At 38.6% G+C, this 26428-nt stretch overlaps 2 protein-coding genes and 1 long non-coding RNA gene across 6 annotated transcripts in view; 1 reads left to right on the top strand and 2 right to left on the bottom strand.

The window, feature by feature from the left end:
* The window catches only part of Srpx2 (sushi repeat containing protein X-linked 2), a 31365-nt gene extending 24963 nt beyond the window's left edge, over positions 1-6402 (bottom strand). Inside the window, exons 1-3 of one of the 3 annotated variants that reach the window (XM_060374506.1) lie at positions 6068-6402; positions 5850-5901; positions 4141-4352 (exon numbers count right to left, since the gene is read on the bottom strand). In XM_060374506.1, coding sequence (XP_060230489.1) covers positions 4141-4222 — 82 coding nt within the window. In that variant the 5' untranslated portion in view covers positions 4223-4352; positions 5850-5901; positions 6068-6402. Of the gene's footprint in view, positions 1-4140; positions 4353-5303; positions 5355-5849; positions 5902-6067 lie in introns of those variants that run through there. The other 2 variants (XM_021626649.2, XM_060374507.1) reach the window with 2 other exon arrangements.
* A 3731-nt stretch (positions 6403-10133) lies between these two features.
* Positions 10134-19782, bottom strand: LOC132649858 (uncharacterized). Its single transcript, XR_009588366.1, has 3 exons — positions 19671-19782; positions 11271-11406; positions 10134-10480 (listed from the first exon to the last, which is right to left on the bottom strand). It is a non-coding gene; the product is annotated as an uncharacterized LOC132649858 (long non-coding RNA).
* A 3-nt stretch (positions 19783-19785) lies between these two features.
* Positions 19786-25968, top strand: Tspan6 (tetraspanin 6). Of its 2 annotated transcripts, none has more exons than XM_021626646.2 (8): positions 19786-19924; positions 20784-20972; positions 21288-21362; positions 22176-22274; positions 22690-22824; positions 23182-23265; positions 25000-25106; positions 25786-25968. In XM_021626646.2, the coding sequence occupies exons 1-7, from the start codon at positions 19838-19840 to the stop codon at positions 25066-25068; spliced, it is 738 nt and encodes a 245-aa protein (XP_021482321.1). In that variant the 5' UTR covers positions 19786-19837; the 3' UTR covers positions 25069-25106; positions 25786-25968. The 2 variants fall into 2 exon arrangements, with proteins under 2 accessions (XP_021482321.1, XP_021482322.1); XM_021626647.2 differs by having other exon boundaries at positions 19853-19992.
* Positions 25969-26428: the final 460 nt, after the last annotated feature.

The raw sequence follows: 26428 nt of genomic DNA, 5'->3' as shown, positions 1-26428 counted from the left end.
TGCCTCATACATGTAGTACAATAGATAATTTCCTGTCCTTCTTGTCAGTAGCAGCTTTAGCAGTGAGCTGCTAAGCTAGAACACATTTCCAGTCTATCTAATTTCATCCAGTTAAGTGGCACAGTCCCCAGTGGTGGTAGGTCTGCAGCTGTCTGGGAGACTAAACAGTGTGTTCCACCCGACACAGGAAATCGGTCATGAATAGGAACTAATTGGAAAACAATTTACTCCTTTCCATAGCAAAGTTTTCAGAAGGCCTTCCCTAATGGCTCTGAGCTCCAATGCATGTGCAGGAAGAAGGCAGCCAGCGTTTTGGAGTCTAAAGACAAGTATCTATTTCCAGGTGAGGTTGTGCTTCCAGGATACAGCTTAGTTTTAGAGTTGTTTGACCTATAGAAACACACAAAACATAAGCCTGCAGCCTTTTCTTGGGCAGAGGCAGAGGGCAGAGAACAAGATGATGGAGCTCCTTGACTCCCCAGGGCCCAGGCTAGGAGTGTGTGTGTGTGTGTGTGTGTGTGTGTGTGTGTGTGTGTTGGGATGGGTGGTGGTGGGTGGGTGTGTCAGTCCAACTTGGTAAACATGGAGATGAATCAAATTGCAAGTTTGTCTTATGAAATCATGTCCTCATTGGTTAACCCTCATTCCAAAGGAAAGGGTTCACATTTTCTCTTCAGTTTTGTTCTTTTCATATTTCAGTTTGTCTGACTTTCCTTTATTTCTTCTTAGGTTCTCTCTTCTCTTTCCCACATGGGAGGATTGTTTGTACAGCATGGAATCCTTGTCAGCTGTTTCAGTTTAGTGTTAACCTCAATCTCTCACAGCTCTTGTAAACAGAAGACCGGATGTGTTTGGTTCTCTAAAGAATTAGGCCTCTCCATTCTTATTGCAGAGCTAGCTTGTGAAAAAATGTGCTTCAGGGAACAAACAGCTGTTCACCAGAAGAGAAAGAAGGGTGGACTAGACCTTTGTCTGAATAAGGTAATGACAATGACAACTTTGCTCTTAATCTGTAGAGCATATCCTAGCTCATTATGTTGCCATAACATCTCAACTGGGTACACACTATTAATATTCACCATTAATATACATACTATTAACATATAGACACAGGAGTTGACTCAGAGGAATAAAAGGTGTTGCTCAAGGCCTCCTAGAGAGTTCATTGCAAAGTAGATCTCCCACCCCAGGTCTATTTGAACCCTATCGACTCAGATACCAAAATTCAAATGGGAATAGAGGAGGTGTTTTGACTATGTCCAGAAGGGATAAAGAAAATCTGTCCTGCATGGCAATGGGGTGGGGAGACTGTAGACCACCATGCATTTTATACCATTCCAGAATTACAGGGGATGTAGGAAAAGAGGGGAAGACTCAATCACATAATTATAGTCTTCACCAGAGTGCGGAGGTAGCTAAACCAGTGCTAGGTTTCTTTTGTGCCAGGAATGGGCTTGGGCTACTTAACCACTTAAACTTTCCCATTTCTCTTGGTTGCCTACTTTTGAATACTTTATGCACATGTTGAAATACTGAAATGGGCTCTAATAATGAAACTATAGAGAAGGACACATCCTCCATTTGCTTGAACAACATTTCTCAGTTTTTTTTTTTTCTTCAATCACTGGTTCCTTATTGTGTGGTCTGTTCCTGGGTTCCTTTATATTTCACAGCCAAGAGGGACTGTAATTCCAGCCCCCCATGGATGTATGGTTCGAAAGATATTTGACAATTGAAGATTATGTTAGGAACTACATTAATGCCTGCCTTCTGATGACAAATACAGTGTGACTCCCTGAAATATGTATTAGTAATCAGGCAACTCTGCTATCAGCCCCAGCAACCTGGCACTGTCAAAACACATCATCACCAGCCCGTCATCACCAGTGCAACACTTTCTCCACCCTCCAGGAACCACATGTTGGTACCTGAACATGTGTTGAGCTGTGACAGCTTTACGATAGCCACGAAGCAGTCATCTATCTCCTTCACATGTGCAGAGTCACCTTATAAAAGACCCTGTCCACTTTACTCTGCCTTTTTTTCTTCTTTCCACTGCTTCCTCCAGAAGCTGCTTCTGTGTTCCCCTTCCCTAATAAACTTCTCATGTGAGGCCTGCCTTGTGGTGTGACTTCTTGGTTTATATCATTCAACTCATCTAAATCACAACAATATGCAAGTACTCCAGTACACATTTTTAACCCACTCATTCTCATGTAATACCTTAACTTTTCCCACTCTGTTGATTTTCCCTGGACACATTTTCTCACTTACTCTGAGTCTACACTTAGCTGCTTTTTTTTCCTGCCATTTCCACTTGGAAACAAAGGTAAAAAAAAAAAAAAAAAAAAGAACAAAATAGTCCTTGGCGTATAGGCAATGTTTAACATGTATTTGTTGAATTGACAAACGAATGAATGGGCAAATGTACGCAAACCCAGCGGGTGAGCCAGCATTGAAGGGGAAAATCATTAAATCTCCAAATATCTCCCATAGAACTTAGCAGCCTGGGTTCCTTCCAAACAGTGTTGGCTATGGTGATTCATGTAGTAGTCAGGAGTACCTTATTTGCAAACAGAGAACCTCACATGGAGTTAAGCATTTTTAATGCCTTGTCTGAAAAACTCTTAACATCTCAGGCTTTAATAAGTTTCATACAGGTGTTCAAAACTAGGGTTTGAACCTTGGCTCTCCACTCCCTTAGTTCTGTGGTCTTTTGAGTAGGTTTTGGTCTTCTGTGCTTGAACTGAAGCCAGAGGTGTTTGGGGAGAACAGCTGCATATTTATCTCCAGAAGACTTGGGGCTCTTTTAACCCCAAACAGTGTGAACTCTGCCAAGGGCTTAATTTGAATTTCTTCAGCTGAATGTAAGCCCTTGTGCTTTAACCCCCTACAAAGCCAGGTTAAGCTAAAGAGGTGAAGAAGCTTGCATACTTGTTCGAAAGCTGGATGTAGCTGTTCCAGACAAACAGAGCTGCTGCCAAAGGCCTCTAACCAGGAGCCGCGGGTATGTGGAAAATTTTAGCGGCAATGACTGTAGCTGTGATGGTTGCAGTTTATTATTTACTCATCTCTGGATAGTTTCCTAACCCCATTGGTTCAGACTGTCTCATTCCCCAACTCTCTCCAGTTCTTATGAGGGCAGACACTGCAGGCCACAGAATATTCTTAGCACTTGAAATGCCACTGGAACCCAATCAAATCAAACCACCTCTGTATGGTGGTTCAGTTTCCTTTCCTTACCTCCTCCCCCACCTCTTGCATTCTACTCGCCTTTCCTATTTAGTCCATTCTTGTTGGCTTGCTATATCTACCAGCGGTGAGGAGGGAATAATTCAGGACTCCAAAAATCTGCATCCTTTCTGAAATAAGGAACAAGCCAGAAGAGACAGGGGTATTCCTAATTAAGGGAACATGATTTGTATTGCCATTGACTGTGTTGGCAAAAAAAAAAAAAAAAAGGCCATACAAAACTCTGGAAGATTGAAACGGGGGAAGTCTGATGAATTTTTGTTCCATCTTAGTAGACTGCCTGTCTTCCTTATTTTTTTCAAAATGAGATACATGGTTTGAGTCCTATTTTCTAGACTTGACAAGGATATTTGACTCAGGAAAAAATATTGATAAATCTTTCATTTATTAAACACATATTAGAAAAAAAGTTTTCGTGGGTTGTGGATAGAATTGAGTGATAGAGAACTTGCCTAGCATTTGTGAGACGCTTAAGTTCAATCCCCTGTGTAGAAAGCAAAATATATAACAAAATAACCAAACACATAGCCAAACCTAAAAACCCCATTGCTGTCAGGAAGTTAAGTGAAAAGGTCAACTGAAAAAAAAAAAGAAAGAAAAAGAAAAGAAAGAAACAAGTAAGCATAGCCCCAAAGGCCACTCTGTCTCATTTTTTCACATTTTTTTTGTGTTACAACCTATTTATTATCAAGTAGCTCTTACTATAATGCCTCATGGGCCTTGGCTGGTACCCCTTTTTAATATTTGGCCATTTTTCTTGCCACCTAACAGTTTTTCTCTGGGTCTAAGTTAAGGATCCCTCATTTTAGTCTCATTCTTCCTGCTTCTAAATCTTAGTGTAGTTCTTGACTTCCCTATGAGGAATAGACAACAGCTCACAGAACTTACCTGCATACCATGTTGGTGTCACTGCTGGCATTAGAAAAAGCAGTAGTGAGAGAACACCTTTTTGAGTCAGTCGACCAGCCATCCTTGTCAGGGAAGCTTCAGAAGAGCAGAATAGGGCTATGTGGCCAGAGGTATTAGAGTAAGGGAGAATGACTTTCAGAGCTGAGCCAGCTATGAACTCCCAAAAGTTAGAGGAAGCAGATATATGGGATCTGTGAGGAAGATGATTTTAACATTAATCAGTTCTAGTGGTGTAATCTGGCTCATAATCCTTTCCTACTTCTTTGGATTTATGATGCCCCCCCCCCCCATTCTCTCGGCAGGAAGAAGAGGGCATTAAGCAACGAATCCTCAACTTACTCTGGTGCCATCAAGTGAAAATATTGCTTGGTCCAAGTCACAGGGAGAGACATTGGAGTTCTAAGACCAGGAGAATACTAACACAAAGTCATATAGAACTGGAAGGGGATCTGAAAGCCAAGGGCTACTAGTTAATGATTGTGTCCACTCAGTGTTCCTTAACCATGAATCTGGGGAAGCATTAACATACATGGCCTAAGACCTTCAGCACTGTAATGATGCAGATCTGGATATGAATCCAGTTCTGTTAGCAAATTAGATAACTTCTCTAGGCCTCTGTTTCTTCACCTATAAAACAAGAAAAAAATAGTACCTACTTCTTGGAATATATTATTTCCTGCCACAAAGGGAAAATAATCAGCATGTTTTGAAATTATTATTACTAACTTCATATTAGATGAGACAGGGCATCTCCTTTCTCTTGCTTCCCAGGCAATAACTATAGCTCTGCTCTCTTCTTAGCTTTGGGTTTTGAGGCTTAGTGGTTTGATTGTCACTTCTGGCTTTCATGTCTAGCCTACCCCTCTAGTTTTGCCCTGCTGAGATAACAGCTAAACAGCAAGGTTGGAGAAGAGCTACCTAATGAGTCCACAATGAGAATATGAGCAATCTCCTATTACTATCTCATTTTTCTTTCTGGGGAAATCTTCACACCAGTGAGATGAGATGAGATGAGATGAGATGAGATGAGATGAGATGATGAGATGAGATGATGAGATGATATGAGATGATATGAGATGAGATGAGATGAGATAATTCTGTGGTGCTACTGGAAAAGTACACCTCAAGTAGCAGTACTAAACCTTGCTGTCCATCCATGTAAAACAGTCACTGGATCTTTCAGCAAGCATTATTTGCCCACATGTGTTCCAGGAAATGCCATCCTCAGACGGACACAGTCTCAGAAACAGAGAGACAAAAAAACAATTGCAGGTTCTGGGCAAAGTCCTTAAAGGGACAGCTGATAAATCAAAAATTCATTTTCCAAGTCATTACTCCTTGACTTTAGATCTACAGTGTCTATGAAGTAGGATAGAGAGGAAAGTGAGAGTAAGGAATGGGGGTAAAGAAAGTGGAAAGCTGTAGTAAGGATGCTATCAAGAAAAAAAATCTAATGGATATAAAGGAAATAGATAGACTAAAGCACCACGTAGCAGCAGAAAGAGAGTTTTAAAAAAGAACCAGGGAAATGAGCTAATCACTGACCCTTCTCCCATATCCAGCCTCAAACCAATTCCTTTGCAGAGGAAAAAAAGGTTTTCCTGTGCCAGCCCCTATACTCTTTTTGAGCCTGTGACCTCCCTCCTGCTCACTTCCTCCCCAATCTCAGACTGAAAAATTGGACTCACCGGAGGGAGCCATCGTTCTGCTGGAAGCTGAAAAGAGAGCAGGAACATGCATCTGCAGCCAGCACAAATGAAAACAGCACATGATCCAATTTCATTTTTAAAAAAAGTTTCTTTCCCCCCTCCACCTCCAGCCATATCATCTGAGTCCAGGCTCTTTTGACCTTTCCACAGCTGTGAAATGGGGCAATTCAGTGTGAGGGATTGAGTATAGTACTTACCTTTTTAATTTTACTTTTTGTGGTCTCCTCCTCTCTCCTCTTTCTCCTTGCTCTCTGCTCCTGTCATCAGTCGGGGGAGGGGTGAAACCTCTTCTACTTTAACATTCCTAGAACCAGTGGCTCCTGGTCTGTCAGGGCCTCCAGGATTCTGGTAACACCGCCCAGATGTTAGGACGCTTGCGTTTGCCAAAAATTGTCTTAAAGCTATATTATCCCCAAAGCTATAGTTGTTAATACCCCCCAAAAAAGTTTTAGAGAGGTGGAGGAAGAAACAGGAGGATTAGAGGAGCCGGGTCTGTCTGCTGCAGAGTAGAGGAAGTGTGAATGACATTGGCCTCAAGCTCTGAGTGTAGTGATGACTAACAAAGGACTTCCAGAGATTTGTTCTGAGGAACACTACATTTTATGACTCAGAATGACATCAGGGTTGAATGAAAACGAATTTCACAGACTCCAGAGCAGAGACTCATGTAGCTGATTTTTAGTGTTTCCCTAGGGATTTTTTCCTATAGTTCCTTAATTCTCTCAAATCCACAATTGTTTTGTCAAGTGTACAACACAGGGTCAGACTCACTTTGAAACCTTCCCATGAACGACTTAACTTTTGTTTTTGTTCTTTTGGAAATTTTCTTTTTTGTACATCATGATCATGTTTTCCCCTCCCCTGATTTCTCCCAGATCCTCCCCCACCTTCTTACCCACACTTCTTTTTCTTGCTCTTTAAAAAATAACTTTTTCGGTCATAAGTTTCTTATTAGATTATGTTTACAAAATACATCGCTTGTGTGTGTGTGTGTGTGTGTGTGTGTGTGTGTGTGGTGCAGGGCATCAAACCTGAGGCTTTTTGCATGCATGTGAGCATTCTACCACTGAAGTATACCCTTCTTTTAACAAGCAGTTGCCTGAAGAATCAAGATTAATTTCCCATACTATGAATGGAGGGAAAGTATGCCTAGTGAGGCTTTTCTGGAAGGTAGTTTGAGAAAATCTAAATAATCTATGCATAGCAAGATGATACCTATTGCTAAGCTGTTTTTCAGTGGTCTTAGAGGAAGGGCTATTCATTTCTTTTCTTTTTTTTTTTTTCTCTTATAGGCCCTCCATAACTTTGTTTTTATAAATTTGGCTGGTAAATCAGATATATTTTCCCCTAGGTCAGCAATCACTGACCTGGCAGTTGCCTGAGTTGAATTAAAGAATGAAGGTTAAGTCTTGAGATTGTTTTGAAGTAACATTACACTATTACTGATAACACTATATAGTGTTGACTAAGGGCTATTCATTTCTTCACTGAACAAATTTTGTTTGTCTTTTTGTCTGGTGACATTATTCTTACCTAGTGTAGACCACCTTTCATCTACTCATAGTTAGTTTTTCTTCTCTTGAAAAAAATCAGTTTAGGTGTGTATTGTACTAGAGAGGCTGAAACAGGGCAATTGTGAGTTTCAGATTAGCCTAAACTATAGAGTAAATTCCACAATAGCTTGAGATAGGTTGGAGTATATCTCAGAGAAAAAAAATCAGTGGTTTCTGTGAAATGATATCTTTTAGATGTGACATTGTTATTGGACTCAGGAATTCACAGCAGCAGTGGCTATGTGCACAAGACCTACATGAGATTAGTAGGCCCATTGACATCCCATTGTGGATAGGTAAGGGGGTGGTTAGGTGTCATCCCTCCTCCTGAAGAGGCAGTTAATGGTTTCAGTTAATGGTTAGTTATTCAGTGTTGCAGCTGAAAGGATCAGACTAACTTTGTAACCTATATGTCTTCTAAAGCCTATAGTTTTGAGTTTTAGGTCCAAGTTAAGCTACAGCCTCTTAGTGCCTTTCCAGAGAATGGAGGAAGGTGACCCTATCTGTGAGGACAGATATAAAAAAAGTGAGCAAGCAATGACCTTCACTCAGCAAAAAGAATGACCAGACCCTTGTGTTTGAGATAGTGTTTCTTAGCAACCAACCCAGATGGCCTCAATCCTTCTTCTGAATAAACCCTTACCTCCAGCCAAAAGCCCGCAGCCCCAATCTTCAAGGATGAGCTAACCACCCCCACCTTTAATTGCAGCTGCATCCACACTTGGCAGGACTGGCCAAACTTGAGCACTTAAGACTGACCAATTATCTCACTTTATAGCTTTCTCATCCAATCCTGAATTGCCAAGACTGCAACCTCAAAAGTCCTGAGCTTTTGTCTTTTAAAAACCCAAGGCCTTTGTCTCCAGGTGCCACTTCTTGCTGACCAGCAGGGGTGACCCCATTGCGCAATGGTCAAAATAAACCTCTTGCGATTTTGCATCTATACCCGTCTCCTGAGTTCTCTTCATCCCTTCTCGAAATTAGGCTCATGCTGGGCCTAACACAGCCACTGGTAAGTTGTCCTCATTTGTAAATAACTCTCCACTCATGCTCATGCAGGCACCCCTAATTAAATGCACACAGTCACAAAAAAGGCATGATGTGGAGTGGGGACTTGTTAGGAATAAAAAAGGATTTGGTGTGGAGGAGTACGTGAGGGAGGAATATGATCAAAGTACATCCCTTTCCTTAAAACAAACCAACCAACAAACAAAAACCAAAAAAAACCCTTAGTTTTCCTTTTTGAGAATTTCATACAAGAGCTCTGTTTTTACATAATTTCCATTCCTCCCTTCCTTCTCTTGGACTCCTTCCACCCCTCACAACTCATCTCATGTGCATAACCTCTCATACAGTCCTAACTGTTCAGTCCTAAATATATGCACAGAACAGCAACACTAAATGAGCTCTGTAGGTTGTATGTAAATAATATATGTATGTTGTTATGCCCAGATTTTAAGGTCCCCAAAGACCACCAGTAGCCAGACCACCTATGCAAAAACAAAAGCTCAGTTTCTCCACCATCACCAAAGCAGTGGATCAGAGAGGAGAGCCCTTAGCATCTACATAGCAGGATTTTTATTTGGGGCTTGAAGAAGGACCCGGAATTCCTAGCTTAGCAGTTACATGATTGGATGATATTCAGCATGGGCAAGCTTGTTACAAAGTGATTGGCTAAATAAAATAACTAATATTGAGCGAGCTATCGGTAGACCACAGAAATGTTAGGTTGTTGGGCTGTCCAGCACAGATGCCCCACCCTGAGATAAGATATCTTCCCATTCTTGTGGTTACCTCCAGGCTATTCCTTGAGTAGGGAATTTTATGTTTTCTTATTCCTGGAATTGGTCACCTATGGTCTAATTCTTGGCATTGATGACTTTGGGGGGAGGGGGTCAGGCCTGGTCCTTTCAATGTAATAAAGTACACTTATAAATCTGTATAAAATTGTGAAAGAATCGGGTTTTTTTGTTTGTTTGTTTTGAGACAAGGTTTCTCTGTGGAACCTTGGCTGTCCTGTACTCACTTTGTAGACCAGGCTGGCCTTGAACTAAGACATCCACTTGCCTCTGCCTTCTTTGTGCCTGGATTAAAGGCATGTCCCATCACACCTGGTTAAGACTCAGTATTCTTTCACAAAGAAAAAAATAAGTAGTTGTAGATGAAAAAAGTACATTGGTAACACCTTCTTGACCATCAAGGGAAGAACTGAAACTATAATTTTATGAAGTTCAATAGTAAGCCTGAAACCTATTTCACTTCCAAACCACCAGTAACATCTATATGAATTGAATATCTGCCATGGGTTCAAAAGTGTGGCGCAATAAAAAAAAATAAAAGCCATAATTTTGCTTTATTGTTTAATAAAAAATTCAAGTATCTACTGTGAAAGGGTAGTGGGCAGAATGGCAGAGAAAATAGACAAAATCCCTGATATCCTGGCATTCATTTATAATTAATCTGACTAATATATATTGAACATCTATTCTGTGCTACATATTACTCTAGACACTTTAAAAACTTTTTTTTTGAGACAGGCTTTCTCTGTGTAATATTCTGGTTGTCCTGGACTCACTCTGTAGACTAGAGATCAGCCTGCATCTGCCTCCCCAAGTGCCTGGGATTACAGACATGTGCCACCAGGCTTGGCAACACTTAAACTTTAGTGAAAAAATAGAAAACAATCACATCAAATCAAAATGTGCTTAAGGAATCTTTATTGTTCAGATCAAATGAAGTAAGTGTTAGAAATCGTGCAGGATGAGAATTACAAGGCAATTTCACAAATCATGCCACAGGACCGGTTCCACGAGAGAGGTGTATTAGGGGAAGAGGAAGGGGAGGGAAGGGGGAAGGGAAGGGGGAAGGGAAGGGGGAAGAGGTCACAAAGACTGTTTCTGGACGGGGCAGGAGAGAAAAAGAGAAAGAGGAGCAGCTTTGAGTTCTCTTATAAGGTGACCCACAGCATGCACAGGTGGTTCCAGGTGGTCCATAGGTGGCTTCACAGATGCCTGATATCCAGTTTGTCAGGTTCCTTGGGGCTGGCCGTAGAGATGCCTGCTTACGGATCCCAACAGCATGCATTAGTGATATGGTGTTGAACAAGAAATGTGGTTTCTTTCATCTTTTAGAGCTTACATTCAGTTCCCAGGGAATTTATGTGATTATAGGAGAGAAGGATGGATCAGACAATTGGGAAACAATACAACACCAAGAGCAATAAAGTACCGAAAACTATAGTGTAGTCTGTGTGGACTCTAGGAATCGGGGAGGGGTGGAAAGAATTACACTTTGATCTATTCTCAGGCAAAGGAAATGACATAAACTAGTGTTCACTGTTAGGTGTGAGGGCGCTGATGGGTAAAATGATTCAGGGGAGTCACAGTAAACAAAGCTGAATACATAGGACAGAGCCAGAAGCTCCAAGGTCATGACTAGGAAAAGTGAATACATAATCTGATCTCTGTCTCTCTCTTTGAGCATGTGGGTGGTGTTTGGAAGGAAAAATAAGTTTTGTATCAGCTTGTTTTCTTTGTAAAATAACTCCTTCACTAGCCTTGGCTCTGGCTCTGACTTGGCATAGGGAGCAGTCTGAGTTCCCTGACATGGCCTGACATGCCATACTGTCCCTGTTGTTGGTTGTTAATATTTAATATTGATTTAACTTTTAGTTAAACAGCTGTTATTCCTAAACCAGCCATATACACAAATCACCACACAGAAAATAGGATGTATTTAGTTAACCTAGAGCACAATGCTGTGCAATGATTACTCCATCCTAAACCTCCAAGCTTACATAGTTTCCCATCATTTAGATTTAACACATTATATTTGCTTTTAGTCTTACCTTAGGTCTGGCTCATCTCTCCTTGTGGTTCCAAGTCCTCTCCTACAGATTTCTTTTCTCCTATTCCTTCTTGCTTCCTTTTCCTCCCCTCTGGACCAGGATGTTCCACCTTATTCTCTCCACTGTACAACACTGGCTGGTTGTTTTATTGAAAATAGAGAACAAATGGTGGTATGTTTACACAAACTTGAGACAGGTGATGCTTAGAATAAACATCACAATGCAATGTCCAGATTGAAACCAGATAGTGGGGTAGAGAAATCACCAAGGGTAAATTGTATACATTCCACAAGAACATTATACCAACATTTCCCTCTTTAAGTCCAATAAAAGGCTCCTTTTCTTTTAATGCAAAAATAATTTAAAACAGTTATGAAACCTATTAGGTAAGATTTACATGTGCAAGGTCCAGTCCATGTGCACTGGACAACTTAGGAGAAAGTATCTGATTATCTATCCTATCTTGCAAGTTTAGAGTACCATACCTAAACTAATGTTTATCCTTATTGGTATTATCTATGTGAAAACATTTTCTTAAATTCTAAAGAACTTAAGCTTAACTGTGGAAATATAACTATTTGGTCTTTAACCCCACCAGAGACTTGAGAAGAAATGAAATTAGTTACTGGAGTAAACAGGAAGTACACGTTAGCAGCTTCCAAATACAAAATTGACATTTTGTTGCCTGAACAGTCACCCAAAATTCTCTAGAACGGTGGAGCATCATCTTCAGCCTTCTGTCTCAGTATATTTGACAGACATGTATGTGAAGCAGGAACTATTTAGGACTTTCTTACACTGTCTTAGCAGAGTTTGGCAGTCAACTTGTCCTGCATTTAAGTTGCCCATTTTTGGCAGAATTCTGTCTGTCATGAAATGAGGGCATTTTCTTTTTGCCTGGGTGGCTCGTTTCCCATATTTGAAGCCATCTCCATATGGAGGTTTTTTGATACTCATCATCATCTTTGAGGTAGGAGCTTCCAGGAGATGACCTGTCTCATCATCAAAGAATCTTTAAAATAATAAAGACATTTTTAAATGCCATATTCTGTAGGTCTCTGAAGTTTCTGAAGACTTACCTATCTTTATGCAATCAACCTGTCTACAAAATCTTATCTATCTGTTAAAGCTAGGATTTATACTACTGTGATAAATTAGACTAGTGTCTGACATGGCTATGAGTTGATTAACTGGCAATTAACTTGCATTACCTAATATCCTAAACAGTTTGTAATAGCAGTTTAAAAGCATTGGAAGTAACCTTGAATTTGTATTAATATACTAAAATTTACCAATGTATTAAAACTAGACTTATTTTTCTATCAATAAACAAAATCATATGCCAGAGTTAAAAATGACCTTATTTGAGAATAATAAATAAAACTTTAAGTTGAGTAGATTCAATAATCTACCTTTTCTTTTATTATTCCTATATATTCCTGTATTCCTCTTTTTCTTTTCAAACCCCCTTTTTTCCTTATCTAAGATAAAGAAAACGGAAGAAATTCCTGAGTTTAACCTTGGTTTTTTTTTCTCTGAATAAGACCATTAATGATTTAGAACTATCTCCCAAAGACAATAAACATTCATAGCCATAGAAAACAACCAAAAACCTACCCAACCCCCTTTAAAGGAAACTGGATGTCATTCTCATGATTTTTTTTTTTTTTTTTGCTGACTTTTGGACACACTGAGATCCTGTTAGGGGGCCCAAAAGAAAATGGGAAAAACAGTTAGTTAAGAAAGATTAATATTTGTGGCCCAGTCTCTGAATATTGAGAAATTTTAGGCTGAATAGAAGTCTTGTTTGGAACAGTTTCAAATGCTGGACCAATTGAGATTAATAGCTTTCTTCAAAGCTCTCTTGGGAGCAGACTTTGATAAGAAACAATTGAGAGAGGAACAACCGGAACGCTGGAACATACAAGATGCTGTAACAGATGTGTCAATGTCTCAGCATGCTAGAAGGATGAATTCTGTCAGGTTTGAGCTAGCATCTCCAGTGTCCGGTGCTTTTGTTCTACAAACATATAATTTCTCACAAGCATTATAGAGTCTTAAATTATAAATGTATGCGATGTGCAGAATGAAACCAAACGGTAAAGCAATTTTATCCATGCCAATTAAAAGAATGTCATAATAAATTTTGAGGATTTGTAGCCAAGGATTTATTGGCCATGTGTTGCTGAATTTCTGGCTGGAGACATTTTTACAGCTCAGTCAGTTTTAGAGTCATTCTATGTAAAGCGGTCAGCACTTTATGTTAACTGTTCTGTTTACTCTTCTTGATTTCTCTCTTCTTGTTTGTGGCCAAGATCTTCATGTGCTTTTCTTCTGTCGTATCTGATTTTTATGAGTTTTGATGGAACCCATAATCTCTTTGCTCCTGTATGAACATATTTAAAACCTCTTCTGCAGAGTAACATATTCCCTGTTGTCCATTTTGGAATGTAGACCTTTATTTGATGCTCTAATTCAGCAGTCCTTTCTAAATTCCACTGTGTCTCAGCAGGTGTGCTACTTATCTCATTTAAAGATTTTAAAATTGGTAAATCCTTATTTAAACCTATTTGGGGGAGATATTATATTTCCCTTCTGTTTCACGACCATCTTTTTAAAATTACTGTTAGATATTTTCATATTTGTTTGAACTGTGGATTATAAGTTATGTCTGTAACAGGTTTCATGTCATATCTAAAATGTTGTTGAATTCCAATGGATATACATGCTGAGGCACCATCAACCCCAATTTGTAAGGGTATCACCAAAACATTCACTATCTCTAAAAAATGTGTTAATCTTAGGATCATGCTCTCCAGAATTTAAGGCAAAAGCCCAATGGAAATCTGAATATGAATCTACGGCTTGGCATATGTATTTCAGTTCTCTAAACTCTGTAAAATGGAGCACCCAGCCACTGTATGACCTTGTTCCAAGAGAACAGTAAACAGGATCTGCATTTCTACTTTAGCATATAAATCTTCACGTAGCAACTGAACCTTAATAACACACAAACAATCTCCAGTCTGACAAAGTTGGCCCATAGCTGAAGACTCTCTCCAGCATCTCAATGGACTGCCATTTTGCAATATCTTCAAGCCTCTGTGGACTTTTCTCATCTGAAACCATCTCTTTTGGTGGTCTGGTAAGTACCAGATTGGATTTCTCTGAAGGCTCTCTATTTTAATTCAGAGATTCCCCCAACCTCTCTTCTATGGCCTTTAATTTATCATCTGTTTTCTCAGTCTCCTCTTTCTCCAAGTCTCTTATCCTGATATTTCCCAAAGAGGTCATAGAAAACTGAAATCGTCAGTGAAAAAAATTATTTGTATGCTAAGAGAAACAAATTCAAATGGTAACCAGAAGCACTGTGTCATTGTGTCTTCCTCCATTTTCAACATAAGAAAACTATCTTTTTTATCTCAAAACATTTTCCTAAGGACTTTACTTTATTAGACCCAGCTTCCTTTGCAGACACTTGAGGCTTCTCAGTCTGTCTTGGCTCCTGCTTCCAGAGAAAGTTAATTTTCTGCTTCCCCTCTGGGAAGAGACTGGGTCCACAAATGTTTGCTCCTCACACTGGCAAAAACTCCTTCTCCAAGGATTTTGTTTTCTGTCTTGTCTAGCAAAGTCTGACTTTGAGAAGCTTCCTTGTTAAAGAGCCACTTTTTTTTTTCTCTTCTTTAAAGGAACGGCCTCTCTGGGGTTTGTATGTAACCATTTTTGTTTTTCTGCAGCCTGCTGGAGGCCTTGCTGCTCTGCATGGGGTCTGCCTAATCAGGAATCTATGAGCTCTTCAGTTTAGGAACTACCTTTGCTTTGTTTTTAAGGAACAAAACTAAAAAAAAAAAAAAAAAAAAAAAACCTAAAAAAAAAAACAAAAAACAAACAAACAAAAAAAAACTGCTCTATAGTTTTACTTTCTATCTAAGTTCTTGCTAGATTACTGTAAATTCTACCCCATGTTGGTATGACATTTATTGTTGACTATTAATACTTACTATTGATTTATCTTTTAGTTAAATAGTAGGTTATTCCTAAACCAGCTGTATACCCAAACCACCACACAGAGACTTATTTATTTAATTAACCTAGAGCACAATGCTGGGCAATAGTTACTCCATCCTAAACATCCAAACCCACATAGTTTCCTTCCCATTCACATTTCCACATTATACTTGCTTTTAGCTGTATTTTAGGTCTGGTTCATCTCTCCTAATGATTCCAAGTCCTGTCCTGCCAATCTCATCCTCTCAGATCTCTTCCCACTCGATTCTTTCTCCTCCCCTCCAGGCCAGGATGTCCCACCCTATTCTCTCCATTGCTCAGCATTGGATGGTTGTTTTATTGAAATTACAGAGAACAAATGGTGGCATGTTTACACAAATTTGAGAAAGGTTATGCTTAGAATAAATATCAGAATGCAATGTCCAGATTGACACCACACAGTGGGGTGGAGAAATCAGTATTTGAATGAGAACAAGGGTAAATTATAAACATTCCACAAGAACATTATACCAACAGCAATCTTTTTCTTTTTCTAGTTCAATGTTATTTTCTCTGCATTTTGAGCAAGAATATACTTGATGCCAAAAATGTAAGAAAATATTTTCCTTAAATATTTTCTACTTGTGTTACATTAATATTTAGTAGGGATTTGTGTCTGTTTCCTATTAAATTCCTGCAACTTCCAAGAATTAAGGTTAAATGATTTTCTTTGGCAGCCATCAGCCATGGGAAGCATCAGAAGCAAGAACTTGCCTTTAAATCAGATCTCTTCTGTGGCACCCCAATCTCTAGCCCCCAACCTCTATTAAATCTTCATTCTCCATTGCCTTGCTAACATGAATTTTCTTACTTCACACTAAGCCAAAAAGATTATGCTCTGAACAAGGCTTGTTCCCTATTCCTTGCCAACATTTGAACAGTAAAGATATTTCCTGTTCTCAAAGTCCACTTTTACCCCATCTCAGTGACAATGTTCTCCTTCCCATATCCCAGCCCTATTAGTACTTGTAGTCTGACCACTCTGATACTTAGACCATCAGTTACATTCTGTAGTGCCTACTCATGAACTCTACATCCTGCTGCCTAGATGCCCAGAAACTACAGAAAAGACTATGGGGCAGGGCCGCTGCACCTCCTTTTAAACCCTGTGAGCACCTAGGACATAATGCTTAACTGATGACCTCATCCAGTTTTCAGCCAATCCCTGTTTAACACATGGCTCAGTAAACTCATGGCTGGTCTGGAAGTAACAGCATATTAGTTACTCAAGGACTGACTCTTTCAATTACATTTTTAAAATAGTATAAATCATTCCAGTATTCCACTGTCACCAACAGGTAAATTACTTTGAGCTGCTACATAATGTCTTCAGGCAGAGTACGTTTACTTTCTATTCACATAATAACCTTAGCATTTTTACTCCCTTATTCTTTTTCTAACATGCTTTCATTTTCCCATGGCTAAATATATAGGATACAATTTAAAAGCATCTCCCAATTATTTTCTTAAAATTTAATATTGGATGTTACACTATCTTATACATTATAATTTCATCAATTGATCAACATAAACAGCTTATTTTCCTGAATGGTTATATCTTTTTATTCCCTATTATCTTTTGTATGTTTCCACTATTTTTTTTTAACAGACTTAATTCACTTTCGTTTTCCTGTATAAAAACCCTTATGTGGTAGCCACAGTTGGAGCCTGGGTCCTCTGAACTCTGTTGTGGGTTTTCAGAAGATGATCAGTGAATTCCTGATAAGGATACTTGGTGAAAATAGTCTCTTTCTAGAGGTCAAGTAGCTGTAGGTCTTGGAGATGGCATCATGTGGTGATTTTTGTTTAGAGCTCTTTTAAGAATAACCACTGTTTAACTAAAAGATAAATCAATAGCAAATATTAATATTCAACAACAGATTGCATTCTCTGCCTCACCACTCGGAGATAGTATTACTCCCTGGGTGATTGGACTGTTGGAGCAAAGGCAAAAGCAAAGATAAACCTTCTCTCTCCCCAAGAGCAAGCTGGAACTAGAGGCAGCAGTACCCTTCAGGGACTCCACAGAGCACCTATTTGTGATTCAAAGTCTGAGCTACAACAAACTTGGCTCTATACAAATCAAGTAGGTTTTTTTTTTGTCATTAGTCATATCTCATTTCAGAGAGTGCCCTGGGTCTGATGGGTTATTTTGGGCTTAGTCTTAGGCAAGTTACTTTAGCCTCTTTGAACCTGGTTTTTCATCTGTAAAGTAAGGAGACTAGTAGATTTGAGCTCATAATAGGAATTTTGTGATGTAGGTAGAAGGGAGCAGGTATCAAGGGCTTAGTGACAATGGTTGGTACATGGTGCTCAGTACTGCAGTCATTATTAATACTTGAAAGAATAAACTTATCTTATGGCCTGGAGAAACATGTTAACTTGCTTTAGATGGGATTACCTGTCCCTTTGGTTTGGTTTGGGATCCAGATGCCAGCCTACATTTTAACTAAACTGGACTTCTGGATTTGGTGGCATGGCAAGGGGAAAGCTAGTGTAGCAAGGCAGAAAGCAGTTGTACAAGGTGTTGTGGCCATAGGAATACTAATTTTCATGTTGGCTTTTGGTTTAGTTTGGCACTGAATGTTTTGCAAACAAAGCAGTGTTGTGAGTGGCAGAGGAATGGAGAGAAGGAAAAGTCAACACATTCTTGGAAATAAGATGTGTCTTTTAGCTTTAGCTATTTTGTTTTTGATTCAGCCACAGAAATATTACTTTGCTCTCAGGCTTACAACAAAAATACCTCACAGGCCAAGGAACAAATCTAAACTTCAGAGGAAACTTTCTGTTTAGGATGACAAGGAGTTAGCAAGACTTCCCTTGATGTTTGTTGTTTTTAATACAGGAATGCTCAGAAAGGGTCAGTTAGCATCAGAATGAAACTTTCCATATACTTACAGCCTGTTCACCCTAATTGCTTTACTGTAGCTATGGTAAATAGATCTTAAAAGCTGAATTTCTGTTTCCTGATGATTTAAACACACACACACACACACACACACACACACACACACACGGGGGAAAGAGAGAGAGAGAGAGAGAGAGAGAGAGAGAGAGAGACTTCATTTTCCTTGCATTTTTTATTTTTGGGATAAAATTTAGTATAAAGCCTGGCAATGGAGTAACTCATCTTCCAAGTGTTGTTTCCTTGGACTACAGATGTCTGGTTGGATGTTATAGGAACTCATCCTGGGTCAATATTTAAAGCACAGGAAAACTCTTCATAGTCAAGTCAATGAAACTTCTTTTCTGACCTCTGATTCTGTAGTAGCATGTTTCAAGTAGAATAATTTTCAAATAGAAAAATTTGATCATCCACTTGTCTTCTGTGAATACATAACCTGGCTGTTAAGTCTGTATTGAATATGAGGTAGATTGGATAAGCACTGGCATTGCCTTCTAACCCTGTAGCAATACTACACGCTTAACCATCTCTGCTCTCAAAGATTGTACTTTAGTTAAGAAACAAGACCTCAATATGTATTCTATGATGTAACAGTATATAGATGAACGTGTTCATAATAACACCAAAGCAAGTACCTACACACATGATTTAGCAGGAGAAAATAGCACATTTCATTCTCACATTTTAAATGTCTGTATATCCAATTATAAAACTTCACTGCTATGTCTCATTGTATAAACAAAAGAACATTCAATTTGTGTGATCAGTGTTAATTTCAACTTAGATTCTCCAGACATTACCATTTTCTCATGAAAGGGTATTTTTTTGAAGGAAAAAAAAATATATATATATATCAGTCAACATATTGACATTAAGTCTTTGCACACCATAATGTTTTTTTTCCTCCTTTTGATTTCTCCTTTCCTCCATTTCTAGAAAGAAAACACTAAGGAATAAACTAATGCACCACAGTAAAATGGAACACCAGGGTGGTTATATAACTTCATTAATTCATTTGCATTTATGTACATTTTATGTAAGTACTATGAATCTGATTAGAAGAAGACAATATCCCTACCCTGTTGTTCCTATGAGAATCAAAAATCATATTCAAGTGGAGGGCAATCTGATTATTGATTTTATTATTTTCTTTTAGGGCACTAGGGACCTGGGAGGCTGGAACTTCCAGCACTGCAGGCTGTGATAGACAACCTACGATGAAGCAAAAAACGTCTAGGGGAAGAAGGGTGGGTTTGACACGGAAAGATTCCATGGGAGGAGAGAGAGAGAGAGAGAGAGAGAGAGAGAGAGGGAGAGGGAGAGAGAGAGAGAGAGAGAGAGAGAGAGAGAGAGAGAGAGAGAGAGAGAGAGAGAAGCAACCACTAGAACCTTATATATAGTTTTCAGTAAGGTTCAGCAGGGGGCGCTCCGAAATTGTCGCAGCTTACCGGACAGCTTCTTTGACTTGACCCTCTAGAAAATTGTCTTGTGTTTCTGGCTCTTTTCAGTTTCAGATTCTCGTAAGTTTTCGGCAGTTTCCGGGGAAACTCGGGAACTCCCGAGCCTGGCTGGCTCAAGCTGATCTGCTGCGGAGGCGCAGGGTCTCCGGCTAGTCATGGCGTCCCCATCTCGGAGGCTGCAGACTAAACCAGTCATTACTTGTTTCAAAAGCGTTCTCTTGATCTACACTTTCATCTTTTGGGTGAGACACGGGAACGGCCGGGGAATCCTGACTTAGATGGTGGATGTGACTCGAGCGGAGACTCTCAGGTCTGGAGTGGGATGAGGTTTGGGCGGCTGTGGTTCCCTAGACCCCAGCAATGGCGATGAGTTGGCCTAGGCCATAGAGGCGGGGTCCCCAAGATTGGAGCTGGGGAAGGCATCGTGGAGTCTTGATGTGAGATGCGTGGTTGAAGTGGCACTCGGATGTCTGAGGAGATCGAGGTCTGTACTGGAGAAGAGAGGAGTTATAAGGCCCCTAGAGCTCGTGAGGTGTCTCTGAACCTTCAGAGAGGAGAGGCTTGTTTCCCTCCTTTGAGGGGTCTTTTGCATAATAGTATCTTTCTTTTCACTGCTTCCTAAGAGGTTTTTTCACAGGTAAGGATGGTGTGACTCTATTCCTGTCATTCTGTCCTTGGGTTTTCTTTTGTGTACTATTCCTTTGTATTCTGTCCATCCCTAAAAATTGGGATGAGGGATTCGAGAAGTTTCTGTAATCCAGAAACTCTTTTGACCCTCCCGCTTACAGGATGGTTTTTTTTCTCAGACTGGAGTAAATTGCTTAAAGAACTTTTGATCTCTAGACATGTATGCCAAAATAAAACAGATGGATTTATGTCCTTATGTGGACAAGGAAGATGACTTGTCCAAAACCTTCCTTTATTTGCAGAACATTTTTTTACCTTTTCCATACCAGATCCCCACAATCTCAAATATCCTAGCCACCGTGGCAATCAGACTGATAAATTAATTCTCATAGGCACAAATGCTTCCTGGGTTTGTGATGGAAGATACAAGCTTGTAAGGTGCCTAATTGTTCCTTTCTCTGATTTCTCACGTAGATTACTGGTGTCATCCTTCTTGCCATTGGCATTTGGGGAAAGGTTAGCCTGGAAAATTATTTTTCCCTCTTAAATGAGAAGGCCACCAATGTGCCTTTTGTGCTTATTGGCACTGGTACTGTCATTATTCTCTTGGGCACCTTTGGTTGTTTTGCTACCTGTCGAGCTTCTGCATGGATGCTGAAACTGGTGAGTCTTTGATTTCTTTAGACTACTCTTGGTTTTCCTAGGAAAGTTGTACATGTTCTAGCCTTATGTCTTTGTTTCTCGGAACTGGCTGAAGCTGCTTAAACTTTTTCATGTTCCTTATGAAAAACAAAACAACCCGAAATCGTCCTGCTGCCAGCTTCCATATTTAAGTAGACATTTTGATATTGCTTTCCCTGCTCTTTTCAATAAAATATGTTAAATTGATTGCTCAGAATTCCAGATACCTCCCCGTTTTCATCTGTCATGAGTCTTATTTGTACTAACTTGAAATTTAAAAATTTTTTTACTCCACAGTATGCAATGTTTCTGACACTCATTTTTTTGGTCGAACTAGTTGCCGCCATTGTAGGATTTGTTTTCAGACATGAGGTAAGCTTGAATTAGACAATCATAGTATATTAAAATTTATCCTTTCATCTTAGATAAATAGGTTAAATAGCACAGTTCGACAGCTTTCAATATTTTAAACAACCACTTCAATCTGTATTTCAAGCTAATCTTTCAACCTGTATCTGACAAGAGTGGCTTTCTAGTAAAAATGCTCACATACTTTTAATGTAAATGAATATTAAACATTTGTAGGATTGATAATCATTAGAAGAAAGTGATAACCATATCATACCAGTTTCTAGTCATAATTTGTTGTATAAGCACCTATTAGAGTTTTATAACTTTACTAATAGGAAAGTAAAATGCAAAGTTTATAAGAGAAAATTAATACCTTTCCATAAGTCACAATTTGAAAAGATATAATTAATGCAAATAACCAAAAGTTTAATATTCATATATTAAAATCAAGTAAACATGGCACTGTTGAGAAGCCATTTGACAAGGAGGGAAAGTGTATTCAAGTGCTATTTGAATTGTTAGTGAGAATCAGTTCCATAGGTGTCTGACTTGTACATGGACAAAGTTGAAGGGTCAAAGAGCAGCGCACATTGATAAGTACATGCTCTCATCACACCTTGAATGTGTAGATATTATATTATATTGTAATGTTTTACTTAATAGTCCTTTCATCCAAACTATGTCACTTAACAGACAGAATTGGACCATGGAAGTTAATTTACCACACATCAAAGATAAAACCGTTAGCCAGACATGAGAATAACTTGCTTGATATAGAAACATTAAATATTTTCTAGAATATTTGTTTATTGGCATTTTGTTTTTCGGATACAGATTAAGAACAGCTTTAAAAATAACTATGAAAACGCTTTGAAGGAGTACAACTCCACAAGAGACTATAGAAGTGAAGCTGTAGACAAGATTCAAAGTACTGTAAGTGGTGAGGGTTGGTGTGTTTTCTAGAGGGAAACATATTCCTTAATGCTTCCAAGGGAAGGATGGAGCTAGGGTGCTGGGTGGTTCCTCCTTGTGTGGAAAAGTAGTGTGGGATGATAAGGCATAGCTATGTGTTATTCTACCCATGTGTCTTTGTTCTCTTTCTTTCCATTTACATCACAGACAAATACTGTTAGGGCCAACTACAACAAGGCCCTAACGACAGTCTAAAACTTTAATATTTATTGTTAGACTCAAGTGCCAGTCTTTTGAATTAATCAAGAAGAGAATCACTGAGTATAGTACATATTGGTTTGAGCACATTATTACAATAGAAAATTATGTTAGGTTACATGTTTGGCTGCAAACCAATAATATGAACAACAAACGCTTTTTACATTTTTTTTCTCAGTTGCATTGTTGCGGTGTCACCAATTACAGAGATTGGAAAGGTACTAATTATTACTCAGAAACAGGATTTCCCAAAAGCTGCTGTAAACTGGAGGATTGTTCTCCACAGAGAGATGCAGATAAAGTCAACGAAGAGGTAAGAATCCTTTTAGGACTTTTTTATTTGATAGTATCTGAGGATTTATTGAATGGAATACAAAGTGGACTTAATTTTTACATGCATGAATATACAAAATCTGAAGTTTGTAGGGGAGCTGGTTTTTCATTTCATACAACTAGCAAGTAACTTTTCAATGCAAAATCCAGAAGGTGGAACTAGCTGAGACTGAGAGCAGATGAAACAGGCTAGATTTCAGTAAAATGATAATCAAGGCTAATAGTAGTTCAAGACCATCTTCTGTGGACAGCTGAATGATTAAAGTTATTATCACCAGTAAGAAAAGCACAGCTCTCTTGTTTGTACTTAATGTTTTTTTTTTTTCTCTCCTATTAGGGTTGTTTCATAAAGGTAATGGCAATTATAGAGTCAGAAATGGGAGTCGTTGCTGGAATTTCTTTTGGTGTTGCTTGCTTCCAGGTAGGTTTTCTTTGTTCTTTGGGAAATGTTTTATTTTTGTATGTATAAGATTTTTTTTTTCTGGTTTTTAACTCAGTATGTAGACAAGGCTGTCCTAAAACGCAAAAAGATTTACCAGCCTCTGCTAAGTCAAATGATGCCATTAAAGGCATGTACCACCCACCACACTCAGCTGGGTTTCACTTTTAAGACATGAAGGTTTTGCTCCAAGGGATTGGATAGTGAAGACAATGTGAGAAAAGTCATGTTTTTTCACAAAGCAGTCATTTACCCATCACAGTATGGGTTTTCTTATGGTGAAGTCATGGAACTTACGTTGGGTGTATATTCTTTATTTTGTTTGTAATTAACTTGTTTATTTTTATTTTTATATAAGTGAAAGGTTTTCTGGATCCTTTGTTTTATACAACTACAAATAACTCTAAATTTTTCTGGGTAGTAGTAGCACATGCCATTATTACCAGCACTTGGGAGGCAGACACAGGCAGATTTCTGAGTTCAAGACCAGCCTGGTCTACTGAGTGATTTCCAGGACAACCAGGACTATACAATAAAACCCTGTCTCTCCCCTGTCCCCCCCCCAAAAAAAAAAAGAAGCAAAAAAAATCCCCTCTAAATTTTAATTTCCATTGTCATAGTTAGTCATGCTTTGAATCTGTAAAAGATTTAGAATGTAATCCTAGCAGAAAGCATATAGTGTACATAGCTTAAATTCACACTCACGCACATATGTGTTTGTGTGTGTGTGAGTGAGTGTGTGTGTGTTTGTGTGTTGAACCAAGAGTCTTACCAATAGTATTCAAGCATTCTGCCACAGAGCTATGTCCCAGACCTGGTACATATTTTCTGAAAACAGTTAACTTGGGGCAGATGCAGTACCCTCATGTTTTGTCAAAACATGAGTTTGATCGAAATCTTGTTTTTTCTCTGTGATCAGTCAAGGTTCTAAAACTTTATTAGAGTCTTTCTTTCCTGGGCTGCAACTGCCTGGTGGGTTGTTTATAGAGCATACAAGCCTCTATTTCATATGTGCTTATTATTTTGTCACTTTATAGATTGAGTTTTTAATGAGTTGTACTGATCACTGTAGCATGAAAAGTTTGATATTGTGATTTGGAGGGAAATTATAAAGTATTTTTTTCCATACACAAATAATGTTATAGAAGTAAGACTAATGCAAGGCTAGTCCTAAAATATTTATAAAGTAATGTATCTTACTATCTAAATCTGTATCAGTGCAATAGCAATTAGCCTTCTTCATTCTAATTATTAGATAAAATTATAACCCTGGTTGTTTTAACTACATTTAAGTCCTCGGTAGCCACACAAGGCTATTGTCTGTTTTATTGGACAGCACAAAAACATCCAAGAAATTACCTTCTCACATTGGTTGGGATGTCACTTGATAACATGCGTATTGTAAACAAAATCATCCTTTTCTTTTTGGTAGCTGAGGATTTCCCTAAATCCCATGACTCCTGAATTTTCCCTTAGTGTTGGTTATGAAGTTCTGGTTCATGGCTAGTGAAATAGTAAGGCATTTTAGATTCTTTGAATGTGACCTAGGCACTGCAGAAGTAGCAGACATAATCATGTAGAAAAAACTCAAGAAAGGAAATGACTGGTGAATTACAAATAAAATGAGACTACATCTATATCCTGAGCTCTTCAATTTCCATTCAGGAATGTGTGTGTGTGCATGTGTGTTTAATTTTGTTCATATTTTCTCTTCAGTTAATTGGAATCTTTCTTGCGTACTGTCTTTCTCGTGCCATAACAAATAACCAGTATGAGATAGTATAACCAGTATACACACGGCCTTATTTTTCTCCAATTTTAAGGTACGTTCATTTTAGTTTTTAATGCTGTTCATATTGATATTTATGTTAGCTTGCACTTATGAATTAAGTTTCTCATAGTCTCCTCCAGTGGCTTATTTAAATCCTCTTGTTGTTGTTTAGGCACTGTTTGGACAGGTCAGGTTTCTATCTGCAAGGCTGGCCTGAAAGTATTTATGTAGCTTATCTGTGCTTGCATTTTCAAACATTTGTGCATAAAAGAACATTTCTGGATTAAGTGTTCACCTACACATGCCAACCTAAATATTATAAGATGTCTCCTTTCTCACGTATTTTGACCTAGAGTTAAAACAAATAATCTAACCATGCCCTTTAATAAAGTGTAAAAGAAAATCCGTCCTGCCCTTGACTAATATTGGTGTTTCCCCTAGACCTTAATTTTCATTCACTATACAGCTGTAGTCAGTGCTTAGTACTGGAGCTTTCTTGGTAAATAATAATAATAATAATAATAAACCAGATGTGGGGGACAGTTGTTACTGGCTGAATTATTCTCTGGGGTACTTGTCACATGTTAACTGGGATACAGCCTGGGGGCATATTGGGAGGTCTTCACTAGTGGGAATAGACCAGGATGCGGGCAAATATAGATGATGTAATTTAGGTAACACTGAATTAACCTTGTTTTTTTTTTTTTTTTTTTTAATTTTTACATGCTAAGGTTACCCTTGTGAGTTTTACCATTGCTTGGATGGAGACTGACTTCTTATTAGCTTGAAAAAATGCTCCAGAAGACTGATTCAAGATATTTGTGTATTGTGTTCAATGTCCATTTCTGTCTTATTGGTGTACCCCTGTATCTCTGAAACACTGGAAAAGCTAGTAAATTGTAAATGAAATAATACCATGTTTCTCTTGAATTTTATTTTTCAGTGTGGGAACTGTGAGAAGTGCTGTGAATTTGCTATTTTGATAACAGTGTTATTAATGGAAATTTTATGAATTTGCTATTGATGTAGTGTGATAGAAAATTGGCCTCCCTCAGTGGGCTTCTTAATAGTAAAGATTATCTGGCTTGTTTATATAATCTGCACCAATAAGGGAAATGTTTTATTAGTCTCTGTTGATAAGCAGTCATATTTTATAATTTCATTCCAGCTAGTCATCAGATGGTACCCATCATCAGCATTTCTGGGTAGGTTGCAACTGTCTCAGGCTTTGGGTGCAGAGCACAAAGACCAAGGCCCACTACCTTTGACACATCAGCATTCCACACACAATGTATTTTTATCTCCAAACTAAGGCATTTATACTGATTATTCTTTGTTATTTGAAAGGTTATGATTAATGGTGTCAAAACTATT

The sequence above is a fragment of the Meriones unguiculatus genome, chromosome X (genome assembly GCF_030254825.1).
Source record: "Meriones unguiculatus strain TT.TT164.6M chromosome X, Bangor_MerUng_6.1, whole genome shotgun sequence".
In the NCBI taxonomy this organism is placed as follows: Eukaryota; Metazoa; Chordata; class Mammalia; order Rodentia; family Muridae; genus Meriones; species Meriones unguiculatus.
The sequence above is the reverse complement of the archived record's forward strand: the minus strand, read 5'-3'. Positions and strand labels throughout refer to the sequence as shown.